Below are 18,411 nucleotides of genomic sequence, written 5' to 3' on the forward strand. Positions count from 1 at the left end.
ACATACTCTGTTAAGAAAATGACTTAAAATAGTTTAAATATAGGATCTAACCAAATATTATATATCGTCACTCATATGGCCACTAATGCTGATATATTTTCAGGTCGTCAAATACCACTGTTCAAACCACTAATGGGATATGTATTTAGTTAACCTCAGTCTAACCAGGTTCATTCTATTTGAATGAACACAAATGAACTTGAGCAGTAATAACTTTGCGTGTTGACCGTGAGTAACGACCATAGAACAGGGCACCTGAAGCCAGACCGGAGCAGGGAAATTGTGTGTTTGCAACAATCCAATGCCAAGATGTAAATATTGAAAGATAAGAGTGGTCTTTCATAACAGTTAGAGTTTCACTCTTCATGAGTCCATTAACGGTACGCGAAAGGCTAAACTGGCTGAGCGTCGGCTCGGCTGTGTACTCCTGCAAAGTGGAAGTCTGGAGTTGGAGGCCAGTTCAGGGTTTGCACACTGAGTCGTGTTGTGTAGGCAGACGCAGGAGATACGCTTTACCAACCTATTCATAAATGCCATCTGGCATGAGAGCCTTATGTCTGCACGGAAAGAAGCTCAAATTTGTTTTACTGTGATTTTTCGAGGAGGTGAAAGCATTAGTCACAGCTTTGTATATTTTATATTTAAAGTTTTGGTTTATAATCACAGGAAAACATGCATCCATCCATCTTCTATGACACTTTATACGCTGTACAGATCATCAGTACATCATGCGGCAACATTCAACCGATAATAACATAATTGCACTCATACCTACCAGCAATTATCCTGTCAGTAACTCCTGAACCCTAACCCTAACCATCAGGACATTCAGGTGTGTCCTCCAGGATCTGAGTTTGACATTGATCTCGATCTTCTGCATTTTCTGGATGTCCAGTAGTCTTATTGGTTAGCACCCTGATCTGAAGAAAGTGTGATTCTGTGCTCAGGGACTCTGTGTGGCGTTTGCAAGTTTTACCTGTGGATACGTGTGTTTTCTCCCAGTACCCTGGTTTCCTCCTCATTTCAAATAAATATTATGTATATTGGCTGGATGTGTGCATGTGTGGTTTGTCTCTTTATTTTGGCCTTGTGGATTTTGGACTGGTGACCTGGACAATGTTGTCCAATGTCAGCTGGGATCAGCTCCAACCTCACACAATCCTACATTGGTTAAAGCGGGTATAAAACATGTGTGGATGGATGGATGATGGATGGATGGATGGATGGATGGATGGATGATGGATGGATGGATGGATGGATGGATGGATGGATGGATGGATGGATGGATGGATGGATGGATGGATGGATGGATGGATGGATGGATGGATGGACGGACGGACGGTCACCGTAAACAAATAATATATACTTATATAGTCACTCACCCTGCTTTTTCGCCCTTCAGCATATCGATTAAATTAAAAACATGATTCTAACCGGTTTTAAAGAAACGAAAGCATTCAAATGTTTATTTTCTAATTCAAAATATACAGCATTAAATATTCATTGAGTAGATATTATACGCCTACCAAATTATTTATGGCCTCTGAGCTGCAAATGATACTGCGATATTGCTGTATTGGCTGTCCCTGTGTAGCTGTTTGCTTTCGAGGCAGCCCATTGATGCAGATGTTGTCTCCCTCTGCCAAGCGCCTCTCATTTAGGCACACGGCGGAGTTCAATTACAAAGAGCAGAGGGCAGACGTTATTCTAAAGCGGCTGATGATCTCGCTCTCTGTTTCTCCTGGTGTGAAAGTGTTCTTCGCGTTTTTAAATCACCCTGAAATGTAGCAGCGACACGGCTCATATCATCTGCTGCTCCGAGTCTCACACCTCTGCCTTTTTCTGTGTTTCCCTCATATGCCCGAGACATCACTCGTAATTCATAGCTCCTGCAATATCGAAGCCTTCCTGGTTGATTCTGTTTTCCTTCAGATTTTCATTTATGAGGCCACTTCTATTTCCTCGTATTTCGGTCCTCTGAATGTGTCCATTCTCTGCCTCCATCTGCCTATTCCGCATCTCTCTTTTTCTATTTTGGAATCTCATCATATCCCGAAACAATTTTTGTACATCTTCCTCGTGTTTACAGCACATAATATCATAGTTTTGGACCTGCTGTAGATGATATAATGCACTTACTTTGGCATCTATTTGAGGGAAATTGATTTCTGTTTGCATCCCATACCCATGGGCTGCGTTTCCCAGAGCAACACAATCCTGGGAGCGTCGCTCTAACGTAATAACCTGATTCAGAGAAAAGCCATTACTTTCAAATGCTTTATTTTTGGCTCTTTGTTGCTAACAGGTCCGTAATGTGACAGTCGATGGAGGCTTCGGTGCCTGGTCAGGCTGGTCCACTTGTAGCCATAATGACGGAGGCAGCCCGGGGTCCTGCCTGTGTCGGACCCGAGCCTGCGACAACCCCGCCCCTCAGTGTGGCGGTCAGCAATGTCACGGGATCAGCGTCGAGGTGGCCAACTGCTCCAGGTAAATTGCTTTGACACGAAAGCGCTGATGTACAATTTTAGTTCATCTTTACAAGGAGTGTCAAACATAAGGCCCGTGGGCCAATACTGGCCTGCAAAGACTTCAAGCAAGCAAGCAAATTCTACAAATTGCTTTCTTTTTCAACAAATGTCATGCATTTTGGGGGAAATTTCACTTTATTTTGCTCCAGAAGGTGTCATTAAAATTAACTTTATGTTGCGATTGTAGAAATTTTGGGGCGTAATTGTTTGGTTTTGCAAACATATAGACATTGTCATCATGTAAACTCTGCACCACAACAAAGAAAAATGTTAAAGTTTAAAAGTAAAGGTTATTATGGCACTATTTTACCGGTCCAGTGCACTCAAGATGAAATTGGGCTATAAATGGCAGCTGAAATAAAATGTGTTTGGTACCTCTGTACTATAGTAACAACCACAACGTTTAAACTTTCTAGGGTAGATATTAGATAGGTTGATATTAACCAAATCCTACATCCACTCACCTGCTCATTATGAATGTGCACATGGTTAATGGTTCTGTTTTTCACATTTGCTGTCAAGTTATCTGAGGGTAAGTGTTGAATAAATAAATGTCACTTTGTTTTTGCGCCGCTCGGCTGACAATTTCAAGTTTTAACACTCAGTTTACTAGTGCTGCATCTGTCTTTTTTATCCAAAGCAAAGCCCGTGAACGTGTTCTTCGGTGAAAGATTGGATATGCTGATAAGGGCAAGCATTTCACTGTCAACTTAATTTTTGTGAATAATGTGAGATTAGTTCATGCTCCAAATATAAATTCTTGCTTTTCCTTATCAGAACAGGAGACATGCAGGAGCTTGTCAACACAATATGAAATATACACACACTCCCGGATTTAGCTTGAGAGTAATGTCAAATCTGCAGAAATCCTTCTTATACATTAATGTCTCCACATAGACATTCTTCGGTCTCAATTATTTTGTTTCCCTCCGCTCATCATTTGGCAAACAAGACTCCCCAAGTTATAGTGAAATGTAAACATAAGGTTCTTGCCCTTCTGCTGTGTAACCAATAATGAGGAATGAGTGACCACCCCGAGACAACTACTTTCCCAGAACAATAACAAAAGCAGAAGGACAGATCATTTGCTCTGACTTTTGGAGATCTACAGTCATCCTTGTGCGCACTTGCATGACATTTATTTATTGGGTTTCCATTTTTAACTTCTAAAAATATTCTGATGTGCCTCAGCCTGATAACATAAGCTTGAATCTTTTTGTTTAAATACATGTAAAGAGTCAAATAGGTCTCGATGTGACCATGACTTCTTAGTTGTTTCTTTGCATATTAAACATTCACAGGTAAGCTGGCATAATTGGCAGCAATATATTATTTATCAATATTGAATTAAACTCTGTTGACCTGCAAGATGTATCTTTTTGGGGATTTTTTTAACATCTCGCTTACGAAAGGTCAGAAACAATTTTCTACGTAAGATTGTTTTAAGGGCTAAAATAAGCAACTTACAATTGGTTTATAGCTTGAAACTGTAAATGGGATACTACTGTTCTTGCTGAATTTTGGTGCAGGTATATGTTATTGAGTATAACTCATAATTCCATAATCGTAAGTTTGGAAATGCTTCGTCAACACATGAATCAAGGGGTGAATTACAACGCTGTTACAGATGGTTATGAAATCTACCCAAGCTATCCTACTCTACAGTGCACTATTTTCTGAATAACATTAGATTGATAGAATTGTGAAGACATTCAAAAGTCAGCGAATATGGGCAAATACCTGACAGAGAGTCACATTTTCATCTTTCACATCTTCACACTCCCTTTGAGAGAGCGTTGGCTGTGCAGCACAATAAATATAGCTCTTTATTTGAGTCGTAAGAGAATGGCTGAAAGGCTGCGGACCCTTGATGTGCTATTGTGCTTCTCATTAGGAACGGAGCGTGGACTCCGTGGACTTCCTGGTCTCCCTGCAGCACCAGCTGCGGCATCGGCTTCCAGGTGCGTCAGCGATCCTGCAGCAACCCGACCCCCCGCCACGGCGGACGTGTGTGCGTGGGCCAGAACCGCGAGGAGAGGTAAGTGATGCTCGTCCTAACTCTGCACGCCCACGTATATCCGCATTTGTTGACAGATACCAATTAAGGACAATACATGCTGTACATGCTGTTTGGGTTTTAGTCATGTGCATGTGAAAGAAAAAAGAATGTGGAACCTGCAGTTAAGAAGTTTGACTTTGGCTGCGACTTTCTGTTTTTTTCTTCTTTTTTTTTCCTCTTCTGTTTTCTGTCCAACTATGTGACAGCCAATTAAGGAATGAGTGGGATAGGCCTGTGCTGGGGTAATTATCTGGCTTTCACACACAGACCTTCTACATTTTGAAGCTTTGGAGGCTTTGGCGTACAATAATCGCCCTTTTAAAGATGTTTGTAAGGTTTCCAAGCAACCTTCAGGCCTTGAAAAAAAAATGTTTTTTTCAACTTGAAAATTTGTAAGGGAGCACAAAGAGACGTACGAAGCAGATATAGAAGGTCACGAGATGAGTTTTCCTCTGAAGTTTTGTTATTTTCTAAAAGTTTAGCCAAACCAGAAAACATGACAAGGTGTTCCACTGCAGTCAAACGCACAGGACTCATGATGTGAAAATTAAGTTTAAATTAAGTTTAGTCCGACTGGCAAAGTTTAGAACTCAGAAGAGATAAGAGGCCTGATTTTTTTGATGCCCTGTGTGAAGCCTGCTAGATTGAATGCTCACGCAAGTAGATTACCCCTTCGGTTTGCATGCGTTTGGTGGATGAGAGTGCCACCATTACGCCACCATTGCACCATTATGACATTACTCGCCAACAGGAATTTTCAAATGAGAGCTCTGCGTGCATTAGGCCATGTATTTCCATGAGAACGTTCTCCTGGAAATGTTAACATTACCGTGTTGATTTTCTTGAGTTTGCCATGGGATGATTGGACAGAGTCCCAAACCCCTGCAAAAACAGAAAGACAGAAAACAGGACCTAATAGAACAAACTCTATTACCTGCTGCACTGTGAGGCGTGGTTTTTGCAAACTTGTAATTTTGACTGCAAATCACATTTTTCTCTGACTCCGAGGTGTCAACGGATACAACGTACAACAATACGCACGAATACCAACTCATCTTGGTATGCTGCCAGTGCCTCCAGACATGCAAAACTCACTCTGCTCTTCTGGTAGCATTTATTTTCAGGGAAAAAAGCTTATTATGGAAATAGACAGAGGACGTGGACGAGCTCCAGCTTCTGCAATCTGCAAACATTTTTGGTGCCACTTTGATTGTGACAACATTTCTGCTGTATTTCTAGTTGCAAGGTGTTTTAGGTCATGGTGTAGAATTCTCGACTGTCATGGATAGTTTTCTATAGATCTACAAGTTAAGGACTCAATATAAGACTGTACAAAACAGCACTAAGCTGCAAAATATTTGCAAAATTCTGACAACAGAAGACACTGAGGACTCCTCTTGTAAACACTGAGGATGGATGGAGTCAACAACTGGACACAGTCAAGACACACAACAGTCACAACACAGAACCAGGACAGATTTATAGCAGGCCTGAGTAAACAAGATCAAGACATTCATATAAACCCCTTGGGTATCTTCCCCCCCAGCACAGTCTGGTTTTATTCTTTGTAATTATGTATTATATTACATGAGATTATATTAAGAATCCTATCTTGGCCAGACCCAAAAATCAAGACTTGTTTAAACACAAAATAGAAACTATAAACAAGACATAGACTTGTTTTACTAATATTAGAAGAAGAAAAATTATTTCAAAAAATGCATGGTTTTAACTCAGGCTTGGTGTTTTTCATTGAATGGAAGAAGTGCTTCTTTGTCTCCATAGTGTCTTTGTTACACAGTCAGACATCATGCTGAGCATTCATCCCCGGTTGGTAACGAAAGGTGAAGGCAGAAAAGGTGCAAATAAATACAGTTCATAGGGTACATGCAAGGAAAAAAAACAAAAAAACAGAGCCATGGCAACAGAAACAGTATCATGAAGGATGCGTAATTGTAAATGGCTTTCCCACATGAACCATATCACTCTCCTCCTTTTCTCCATTTTCTCTGCACTTCTTTACTGTCTGCTGTCCTTTTCTGAATGCCTTTCCCTCCACTCACTTCTGCTCCTGATGGAGTCCCCCTGTAGTAAAAGAAAGTATACAGAGTGACCAGAACGACAGCTGTGACTCGGGGACCACACCAAAACCCCACTTGCCCGGCTCTAATGACCGCAGGAGGCCAGAAGCAGATTTTGCCACCCCCTCTGTTTCCCTCTCCGAGCTTTAATCTCATTTGTTTCATCTCGCGCTCCTGCTCTCACTACTTGCTCTGTTCAGCTATTTAAAACACCTAAGGCCAGCGAGGGGCCAGCTGCGAGGGCTGGAAAAAGGATTGTTGTGAGAGTAGAGGAGCCTTTGTGTGTGTGTGCACGTCTGTGTGTGCGTGAAAGAAGAGCTGTGGAGATTAACAGTAAAGCAGAAAGACAGAGAAAGAAAATGTGTTAAAAGATGAATTATGCTGTGTCAGTCTGTCAGAGGGAGGGGGGAAAAAAGGATGCAAGAAGTGCGTCCGTGCGTGCACAAGTATTCTTCTAATCTGGTGGGGACCTCAGAATACCTTTATCCATGAGTACTCATGTCACCGGCGACAGGGCAAATATTAACATCCCCTTGAAGAAAGTCATTCAAGTGAAATCATGTTTGGAGGTGAGACTACCATGAGGGTTGGGTGAAGATTCAGGTTAGGCAAATGTGCATGCGTCTACGTAAGTTATCACATCATAAGAACTTTTCTTTTTGTGACAGAAATCAAGTTCTCAAAAGTAAAATTTCATCTTTTATCCAGCTGTATCAGCGGTTGTGCCACTAACTCAAAAACTTTGTAAAAATATTCACTGTCTGTCTAACCAGTGTAACTCCCCATCCCTAGTTTCGATCCATCAACGTGTGAAATAGGTGAAGTTTTCTGAACAAGCTTTCATCTGCTCGGCACGAGAAGGGCAGAAAAAAGAAAATTGTTGGCTTCTGCGTCCTCAACGAATCTTTTAATGCTGTGAAAGGCTTTTATTTTATGGGGCACAGGGCTCCATTCTGAGGTGTTAGGCATCTGCAGTGAGCCTCACTGCGCTCTTTGTTCTCCCACTTTGCCTCAAGTACCCCATTCAGATTAAAGCACAGGCTTTATGTTCAAACATGGATCCATATGACAAAAGCTCATATATACACAGACACTCATTTAAAAAAAAGAAAATCAAAAGGGTCTAAAGGCAAACTAAACCTCTCCTTCACCCCCTTTTTACACAGTTTTAGCCAGAAGGCCTCCAAATAACTTTGGCCCTGATTGTTAGCAGCAGACAGAGCTTTTAACAGACACAAATGCTCTGAAACCAGCCGAATACAGCAGCGCTATGGGCTTAAATCTGGCTGCATTCATGAACCTTCTGTTGGTATTTCCCTTAGCACACTGACAGCGTCCACGCTGCTTACTCAGCCTATAGCTGGTAATTAGCCTCTTTTTCATCTGATCAGCTCTGTCTGTTTAAGAAGGAGTGAAAAAGATAAGATAACAAAGCACTGCACTTGTCTGAAATGATTAAAGTGTAAGCGTTGATGATTTGGAAGCTCATAATATTCTCCATTCTTGATTGTAGACTTTTTTTTTTCTTTCTTTTTTTTTCCTTGGCAGCGGCAAAGATATTTTGTCTGCATTTAATCCCGCAAGTGTGTGTTTGCACTTCTTTCTTCTTTCTCCCAGGCAAGTGCAAGATTGTAATCCACATTTGTCCTCACTCCTCCTTCCCCAGCGTATCGTTCCACTACGAGCGCTCAGATTAGTGAACGTGGAGAGGAACACGCGGCTCCGAGGATCTTTACAACCACGCCGTGCATAATGTTGCTTTTGATTCACCATGAACAGAGCAGAGCTTTTGCAAATAGCACAATAGAAATCTCCAGCCTGAGCCTCTGGAGGAAAGGTATAAATTTTAAGCTATTTCAAGAAGTTGCAGTTTCCTTCAAAATGCAGTCATGTGCGAAAAAAAAAAAAAAAAAAAGAAACAAAATAGCCATAAAAGCAATTTAATGGCATGCATAAAAGTTATAAAATAAATTATATGTCTCTAATAAGCCTGGCAATCGTCTGTCGTTAATGCATAATGAGGATTGAGTAATTAAAGTATTTTAGACATCGCAGTAATCCTGTCTTGTAAAACGATGTAATTAGAGATGATGCATGCATCTTTGTGGGTTTTTTAATAGGCTGTGTCAATGAATTATGCAAACTGCATATGCACATTCATTAAGAGTTGAAATTCAGTTTTCTTAGCTGTACTTTCGGGAAACACTGCCGACGACACCATGTAGTGAGAGGCGCACGGCGCAGACCTGTCTCCGGCGGCATGATTGAGTGATCTGGAGAGGCGCTGTATGCAGCGTTGTCAGTGGCTGGGGGCCACATCAAACGGATGAGCTCGGTTTGTTTCAAGTGACGTTCACACGCCTTTTCAGACATCCTTGTTTCTGTGGTCTGAAGTCTTTGTAGCTATTCCTGTTAAGTGGGAAGGTTTCAAAAGTGCGGTGACGTCTTCAGTGCCCTTCACATATAATTTTAGTGGCGTGCCAGATAAAGGAGCTCTTACGTTTTCCACAGACAACCCAGACGAGTGATACATAAATCACTAAGTTCAACTGTATTTTCACAGCTTGCAGACTTAATTCATACGGCTTCTAGCATTTCATTCATATTTATCTCTGTTTGTAATGATGATTTTAATGAGTTTGAGTAATCTGAATGTAGCAAATCTGCAGGTAATTGTCTTCTGCATCTTCGGGTAATTTTATCCGTACGAAGGGGTTTTGAGTATTTTCCACCTCGGTGATTACGTTCAGTTCAGGTGCTGCCTGCCACATGTTAACATGATAAACACCTTAGATACTACCGCTTCAGTATCATGCTGCCACCTTTAATGAACATTCAGCAGTTCCAGAGACAGCAAAGTGAAATGATTTACAATAGGGTTTGACCTAAATTCATCAACGACATGAAACAAAAAAAACTTAAGGAATATAAGCTCTTGTATTGTTTGAATAAACTGCAATTGGTTCTCAGTTGTAGCTTCTTTGATTTAGCTTGGAGACTTTTCATCTTTATATCTGATGCTTTCGATGATACCTGTGATTTTAACCTGTTGTGATAGTTCTTTTTCAACTGTCTTTTTTATTTGTAGTTCTTTTGTATTTAATTCTATTAAGAAAGATTGATGGAGGTTTGGTGATTGTGACTGGACGGGCATTACACACACACACACACACACACACACACACACACACACACACACACACACACACACGCACGCACACAATGTTCCACATTCATTCTTTTCTGTCTGTTGTACTTATGTCGCAGGTACTGTAATGAACACTTGCCCTGCCCACCCCACGTGTACTGGTCGGCCTGGTCGGCCTGGGAACGCTGCACCGTGCCCTGCGGCGGAGGCATCCAGTCTCGACGTAGGACCTGTGAGAACGGCAACGATTGTCCCGGGTGTGGCCAGGTATGTCACCCTTAACAATGGCTCCCACATGCACCCTCCTTTCTGTCAGTCTTCTCATTGTGTAGGACCCCAGTCTAAGCCATACGATGCGTTGAGTAGTCAGCGGTGATGAAATTGGAACGTCTAACACGACCAAATCCCCTGGCTATATTCAAACAGTGGCAGTGCTCATCAGATTTATTACCAAGACCTATTTAACACCACTAACACACACACACACACACACACACACACACACACACACACATATGGAAATCGCTCCAAATATGAATAGGCTTATTTTGTGCCACAAAGCTTTCTCCAAAACACAGATGATGCAAGGCACTGTTGAAATACGAGCGTTTTCCGTGTTGACAGAATGATATGATGCCTGTGTTATTTCTGCTGCTATTTTCATACACAGACACACTCCCTCATCCACGGTCATGGTGAAAAAATAAGAGAGAGCGAACATGATAGCTGTAGCTTCGCATGTCCCTCATGGAGATGGATTAAAGAATATGGGTCAGGGCCTTGTGGATGCATGCGATCCTTGAAGTGTATCTCTGTTTTTATGTGCCGGGTTCTCGCATTTCTTTAACAGTTTTTGTGGAAAATGTTTACGTTTGAGCAGTTCAGGCTCAAAGTTTATCATCTTAACTTAAATGGATTAGAGGCATAGAAACATGAATATGTACATTTCCCCAGCATGTGTATGTACTTTGGAAGACTGATTGGATGCAGGCGTAGAGTGATGTTGAATTGAACGTGAAAGTTTAGAGAATTTCACTCAAATGCTGCAAAAGTATCCATCGATCCAAATCACATTTAGCTGAAAAAGCGGATCCCACAGGTTGTGTAATGGCCCATTGCAAAGCTAAATAATACACTGTCTGCAGCATGAAACAACCCACTCAAGGCCTCGCAAACTCAAGAGCATATATAGTATCTAATAATTGGCCGTGACACATTAGTCGCTGCAGAACACCCAAATGAAAATGCTGACCTCCCAATGAGTAGCAGTTTAGCAGCCGCGTCGTATCATGTCATGCCACGTGTAACCAGCCAGCTTCTCTCTCACATATAAATGCACACGTACACATTCAGATGACAGCAGCTGTCTTATTTCTGTCAGTGCACAGCTAGCATTATCCTTACTGAGTCATTCTCGGTAGGTATGGCACCCCTTCAAGGGCTCCGCTGTGAGAAGTAGAGCGATGCGAGGCACCAGGAGAATCTGAGTCCCTCAATCACTGTTTTTAAATGTGGCTGGTTGTTGTTGTTTCTGATGTGTCATTAGTTTGTGGAAGTGGTAAGGCTCAGGGAGATGTCAGAGATAGTTTTTCTCGGTGTCGTGGGAGAGGACCGTCGAGGAAGCGACATACCATAGAGAGTTGGGGGAGGTCACACAGGCTATCCCGGCGCTCCTTCTTTCTCCTTCTTCCTCCTGGACTTTCACTTGATGTTCATCTTCCCTTTGGGCTGTTTTCTTATCGACTTCTTGTCTTCCAGCATCGGGATACGAACTTAATTGGGGCCGTGTGAGCCACCGAAGTTGTAATTACACGCAGACTTCACAGGCACCTCTTCGCCAGGGAGGACTTTATTTGGACAGCTTGGCTAACTTGTTATATGGCTGCATATTTACTCAGATCAAAAAAAACATTTGCTTCCTTTCAGCAACAACCCTGATCAGCTTCTCAGTGGCACACCTGTTAATTCTATAACAATTGCCTAAATACCTCACCTACTAAATGTTTAATAAGATTCAAAACTTGAAGACAGTGATGGGAATATGTTCTTTTAATTTTATCAAGGACCCAATAAGTGCGGTGGAGTTCATTTTTATGTGCCATCTGTCTGCGTTTCCTCCCCCGGACCCATCCATGTTTAATTAAACAGAAGGAGGCCACACACATGTTGCAGCTTCTGTCGTCACAGCTACTTTATTTAGACCAGTCCTCCTGCTGAGAGCAGGAAGGATAAACACGGTGTATTTCTGAGACTTCGGAGGCTGTATGTTCATTCGTGTGCCCGTGCTTACCTGCAAGGATCGATGTCGCCTGAGCCACCTGTGGTCAGCTCCAGATGTGTTTCAGACATTAATCAACAGCGATGAGCAAACATCTGCTTTGAGTCTGGAAGATAATCCATAAGAAATTAAGTTTTGAAGCTCATTTTGAAAAGTGTGAAGAAAGATGTTAATTTATAAATGTGTATCTCAGTAGTTTCACATGTGTGCAGCATGCACATAAAACACACACACACACACACACACACACACACACACACACACACACACACACACACACAGTGGGAAAAAAATGTATTTTACTTATCTGCTTTGGTCGTAGGTATGTATGCAAGTTTTTTTATGAAATACATAATAGATGATTGGATAGATTGTCATGAATATGCTTTGAGGGCAGGATAGAGCTCCTATGTACATATTCTTTAAAAACATATTGTTTGGAAAATGAGAGTTTTTTTAAGTAAATAGAATAAACGATGCAAGAACTATGAACATGTTAGTTATACTCTAACAGTTGCAGGCCACACATTCTGAAAGACATATTTTAAGCTATCACCAACGGTGCTTTAATATGCTCAATATCAAGCAAATCCTCTATTGTGCAACGCAAGACGTTACACATTGAGCTAAAAAAGTGCAGCTCCGCATGAAAAACACATGTTTGGTGACAGAGCGTGAATTTAGAGTCAATTGAGTCTCAAGCTCAATATTTGTTTTCTGTCTTTACTTATTTCCACTCCACAGAGAGCTCATGACACAATCAGGCACAGGCTAGTAAAGCCAGCACAGATTGAGGCCAAGGGCACTTTGAATTAAACAAAAGTGTCTTCACTCACATTTCCGCTCTGAAAACAATAATCCATAGCATGCCTGATTGAAGGAACCAAATTTAAGCTGCCTCATTTCCATTAAACCTGCCCCAGTGTTGCCCTGTGTGTCATTGCCATAAGCTTTGGCAGCAGACGTACTAAACTAAAGGTATTTATTCCCAAGCCACTTCCTTTTGCTGATGCAAAAGTCCACATGACTGCAACTTCATCAGTCTGAGCCCTGGCCCGTGCAGCACTGCTCCATCTCTACTTGCACTGTATCTGCTCTATAGGTTTGATTCCCCAGAGGAACAGGCGAAATCTAGGCTGGAAATAAACAAGTGAGACTCTGAAGGCCCAGCAGTGATGCACTGCACCGGGAGGACAGCACTTAACCCAATCTTCTGCTGTGTGATGACTCAAAGTCCCAGCTACAATAGAAGAACTGTGCTCAGTCAGCCCGGGATAAATTGGGAGCAAAACTATGTTTTTCCCCCCATATACTGAACCAGTGAGGTTATGTATTCTGTAAAAACAAAACAAAAAAGAGACTGCTATAGAAAAGAAAAAGCTCTGTAGTTAAAGGAAATAATGATTAATGATTAAAGCTTTTAAATGTGAAGATTATTAAATATGACTCAGGAAATTACATTCACAGTCCATCTGAAATGTCATTATAGTATATTGACATAAGAAATAAGATTGTAATAAGAAAAGTTTTCACTTACCATCAATCACCTGAGACATAAGGAACCAATGAACCAACAGCTGCTTTCATAAGACACAACCCCGGTTCTTCTATTCTGTAAAACTTTTTTAATGAAACTTTGTTCCAGGATGTCTGTTCTGTGTTATCAAAAACTTTAGAGCAGAAATGGAAAGTAATATCCTGCTAAAACACTTTTAAAAAATCCAAATTTTCATGTTTCAATCAGATTCTCAGCAGCACACCGACAGTAGACCATCCCAAATACTGCATGATCTGTATGCCTGTGGACAGCAATGAGCCGACACCCACTGATCTATCGCTAGTTTGATTCTTCCCTTGCTGGCCGAAATTGCTCTTTTAGAGTTTTGCATGCATGCATTATTAAACAAGAGAATAATTTTCTTTCAGTTTTTTTCCGTGTACTTTTTTGTCAAATTCCATGTTTCTGTCATTTTTTTGTGCAAAACATTCCTTCACCAAGAATATTCATACAAATATTTAGCTTTACAAAAATGCATCGACAATTTAGTAACTTTGAGTGACTTCATTCACATTACGGATGTCATCAAATGTAGATTCTAACCAGATTGACCAGATCAATTTGAAATTATAATTTATTTTTATGATCCAATTTGAGTTCATGTTAACAGCACATTGGATTGCTTCCTACAGTCTGTCACGGTCATCATGTGAAGCTTAACACAAGATGTTCTGAGAAATACTCCATTTATATCTTCCCAGTTACCTTCTAAACAAACGTGACTTTTTTTTTTTTATGTTGCAGTTTAAAACCAAACATAATAATGTGATGACTAGTCTAGCAACAAATCCATCTTCAGTACTGGTGGGCTTCCAGCTAAAGCTGGCTACTGGATCATGAGCACATGTCAACAGTGCAAAGCATTATGGTACTGAGCCAATGACAAAATCATGACGCAGCTAAAGTTACTATTAGTTGAACAGAAGAACTGCCTCAGAGCTGCGTGGTTTTCGAGAGTATAGCAGTCACTGTGGTATTTCCTAGTTTGTATAATAAAGTACATGAAATACCCTCCCAGCCAAGGATTTAAAGCAGCCATTCTTCTCCACCAAATCTGCCTCCTGGAGTTAAATAAGTCAAATGTGGGCCATGCAGAACCGATGATGCACAGAGCTGCCTAATGAAACCGAGAGCTGTTCTATTTACCTGTGTGGGGTTCAGCGGTGCACCCGGGCTGTGAAATGAAAGTTAAGTATGGTGGATTTTTGTGTCGGCAGACTGATGTGCGAGCACACTTGTGCATTTTAGTATTGTTTGGTGTGTGTGTGTGTGTGTGTGTGTGTGTGTGTGTGTGTGTGTGTGTGTGTGTGTGTGTGTGTGTGTGTGTGTGTGTGTGTGTGTGCGCGCGCGCGCACTGGTGTGTAGCCTGCTCCTGGCCGACAGCAGGCTTCATTATAGAGGCAGACGGGCGAGGAGACAGAAAGAGAGAGGGAGAGTGGAGTCACTGTTTGACAAAGTGTGTTTTGGTCGGTGCTGCTAATTGAACTGATGTGTCACTGAGACTTGAAGAACATTAGGCCTGTTTCTTTCTCCGTAGACTCCACCACAATAGATTAAGATGTAAGCACAGGGGAGAATTAGTCACTCTTACATCTGGACCATACACTCAGGCATTGCATTAGTAGTGTGTAAGTCATTGCATTCTTATATTCACAAATATGCGCACATGCCTTCCACTCAGTCTCACACAGCCTGTGCTCTCCCAGCCCAATAAGAAGTATAATGAGTGTAATGATGGTAGGAGGCTGGAGAGGCACGACTCCTTATTATTCAACTCCCACAGCTGGGCAGACACCAGAGAGGCCCTTTTGTACCCACACACACACACGCGCGTGCGCACACACACACACACCCGCGCACACACACAGAAGTAATACACATACAGTGTATATCACCCTCCATTTCACATTCATACATTCTTCAATAAAAAAGTATACTTCCACAGCACTCAGACAGTAGGCTTACACACACACTCACACAAACACAGACTTGCTTTATCCCCCCCTCCCTTTTAAACTTGCATCCCTTCAGTCTATAACACCTAACAAAATGAGCAGAAAGGTCTGCGGACGAAAACAGAATGAGATAGGAGCTGCCTGAATCCATAACTCAGCCGTGCATAAACTGATAAACATGCACACGCTCCGCACTCCTATATACACAAATCAGTGTCAGGATGCCAGCCCAGAGTAAAAACTTTCATTCAATAGTCAAGTGTTGCATGTGCGCACACAAACAGCCCGGCCGCGGTTTCTATACTGACCAACCAGGCAGCTTGTTTGTGTGCGGCAGTAAAGACGCTATCGGGCGTTCTCTCGTGTAGCCCTCCTGAGCTCCAGCCAGAAACCCATTACAGAGCTGCCCGTCTCTGAGCAGCTGCCTGTTAAAGGTGTTTCACAGCATAAAATCGCTGCTCTCCATTTGCCCATAATACACATCACCGCTCTCGCTGGGGGGGGGCGTGGGTATGAGTCAAAATCAGTGCACTAATTGATTCCAATTTTGTGTTCCACATGCCACTTGTCACATTCGGCTGCTTTCCCCCATGTTTTCACTTTCAGTTAATTTCTCCCAAATTGAGATGTGAGCATGGCTGAGTGTCCAGGAACGGTCCCAGAGTTTTACTCTTTTTTTTTTTGTTTCGTCATCTGTGTAGTTTTATCACTTTCTTTGTGACTTCACCATATCAGCTGGAAAGATTGATTAGAACGTAGCTCAGTTAATTGTTTCATTATAGAAAATTTAATTCAAAAGGTTTTTACCCAGAGTGGCACTTTCATAATAAAATGTATGTATGGAATGATCTATTCACTAACCCTTTAGCAGGGAGAATGTTTCTGTTTGTTTCTGCGTGCGTGCGTGCGTGCGTGCGTGTGTACTCTGTCAGGCCCATGTTTCCATTATTCAAAGCATGTTATAAACATTTCTAAATGCATAAGTGTTTTGCTTTTCATTGGTATTCCACTAAGAGTGTACATGCATAGCCGACAGAACATGGCTCCTTTCTATTGCCATAAAAGATGATAAAAACATCTTTCAACATTTAGAAATAGAGGTAATATTGTCGACAGCAGGAGTCTTTCTTTCATATTGTAAACCTTAAGGTCGAATGAGCCTCATATATTGAACATTCAGTCTGTTCTCCCGGACTTTACCTGACTCACATAACTTTATTTTGTGGAACAAAAACATAACTTGACCTATGAAAAAGTACAATACTTATAATCAAACTATTTGTGGGGATATTCAGAATAAAACTCCAAGTCGGAACAGACTGTTCCGACTTGGAGGGTGGACTCACTCCTCTGTTATTCCTGCTGAAGTTACTCCCTCCTTTTCCCTATTAAGCAAGTTTTTTTTTCATACCCAAAGGATCCAGGAATAGATGGCGGCATGTGCTGAACAGATTGTAAACCCCTTCAGGCAAATGTGTGATTTGTGATTATGGGTTGTACAAATAAAACTGACTTAGCTTGACTACTTTCTTCAAATATACAGTTCCCAACACATGCCTGCACTGTCGTACTTGCATAAATATAATAGCATATCTGCGAGCTTAATAACATCTCCTGAGCCTATAAAGTAAAACAAGAGAGAGACAGAGCATATTATGGATATCTGCTAAATCTGCTCCTCAGGGTTGTCCTTAGATCTTTGTTATTTTCCCTCGGTGATTAATGTTTTTATGTGTTGTGAAGAAAATAAGCTCTCCTCTCTAAATGTATCATAAAGTGATCAAAGTAATGGATTAAAAGCACCCATGTTGGCAAACTTTGCCGTAAAGTCATATACAGTTTTCACACTATATCACAAGTAATGGCCCCGGTGCGAATATGATTTTTAAGCAGCTCAATCACAGAAAACAACAAAAAAATATGCGCACAGCCAAACAGAAAAGTGGCTGAGTCATCAAACACTCCCATAGCACAAGCAAAAGTGCACCGCACCCTCACATTTTGGACTTCTTTGCGCCAGTAGCGAGGAGTTAGGACCCCAAAGGAGTTCATGAGGCCCCTTCAAACCAAATTGTCACAGCAAATTTTTTATTATTTTTCATTTTTTTGTCTTTCTCTGTATTTGCACAGCAGTGGCTCCTCTGAAATGACATAAAGGTGTTTGGCAATATCCTCACGAAGACTTTTATGTGTTTTCTTGTCCAACTGAATATATTGTATCACATAAAGGCCTAAAGAAGCTTTGGTTATTCAGCTCATGCCACATTCATGTGCTTCTCAGATTGTCCCAGCATGTGAAGCCATTCTTCACTTGGTTAAAATCATGTGGTTCACACTTTTGTTTTCTCAATACTACCACTGTGCGATGCTTTACCTCGGGCTGAGGTGAACTTTATAGACTGGCAGCACTATAGTCACCCCACTTATATTTGTGTGTTGATTGTACATTGAGAATAGCATTTTCTATGTGGCATATTTTTTACATTAATTTGTGCTGGTATTTATGTTGATATAGTTTTTTACGGTCCTTCCTCATTGTGTGCTTCTTCGCACATTTCGCCGACAGTTTAAAGGACAAATCACTCCACTGTAATGTGCTCTATAGACTTTATTGTCATTCAGTTCCTTCTCCTTTTGTGCTCTTCTGTTGATCTGTTTCAGTCTATTTATCTAGTTGTCTCTGCAAATACATTTTTGTTTTGTTTTGATTGGTGTAGAAGCTACACCCTGACAGAAGGTTTTCATGGAAATATCTCCAACTGAAAAAAGTTGGCCCAACTGTTAACATGGGGTTTCAAACACAT

General features: G+C 41.3%; 1 protein-coding gene across 1 annotated transcript in view; it reads left to right on the forward strand.

Moving 5' to 3' along the window:
* Positions 1 to 18,411, forward strand: part of sema5a (sema domain, seven thrombospondin repeats (type 1 and type 1-like), transmembrane domain (TM) and short cytoplasmic domain, (semaphorin) 5A) — a 142,275-nt gene that overhangs the window by 90,922 nt on the left and 32,942 nt on the right. The window contains exons 13-15 of the mRNA XM_080489449.1: positions 2,306 to 2,487; positions 4,423 to 4,566; positions 9,936 to 10,083. Of these exons, the coding sequence (XP_080345575.1) occupies positions 2,306 to 2,487; positions 4,423 to 4,566; positions 9,936 to 10,083 (474 nt within the window). The remainder of the gene's footprint in view (positions 1 to 2,305; positions 2,488 to 4,422; positions 4,567 to 9,935; positions 10,084 to 18,411) is intronic.

This window comes from Lipophrys pholis (genome assembly GCF_963383615.2).
Source record: "Lipophrys pholis genome assembly, chromosome: 20".
Classification (NCBI taxonomy): Eukaryota; Metazoa; Chordata; class Actinopteri; order Blenniiformes; family Blenniidae; genus Lipophrys; species Lipophrys pholis.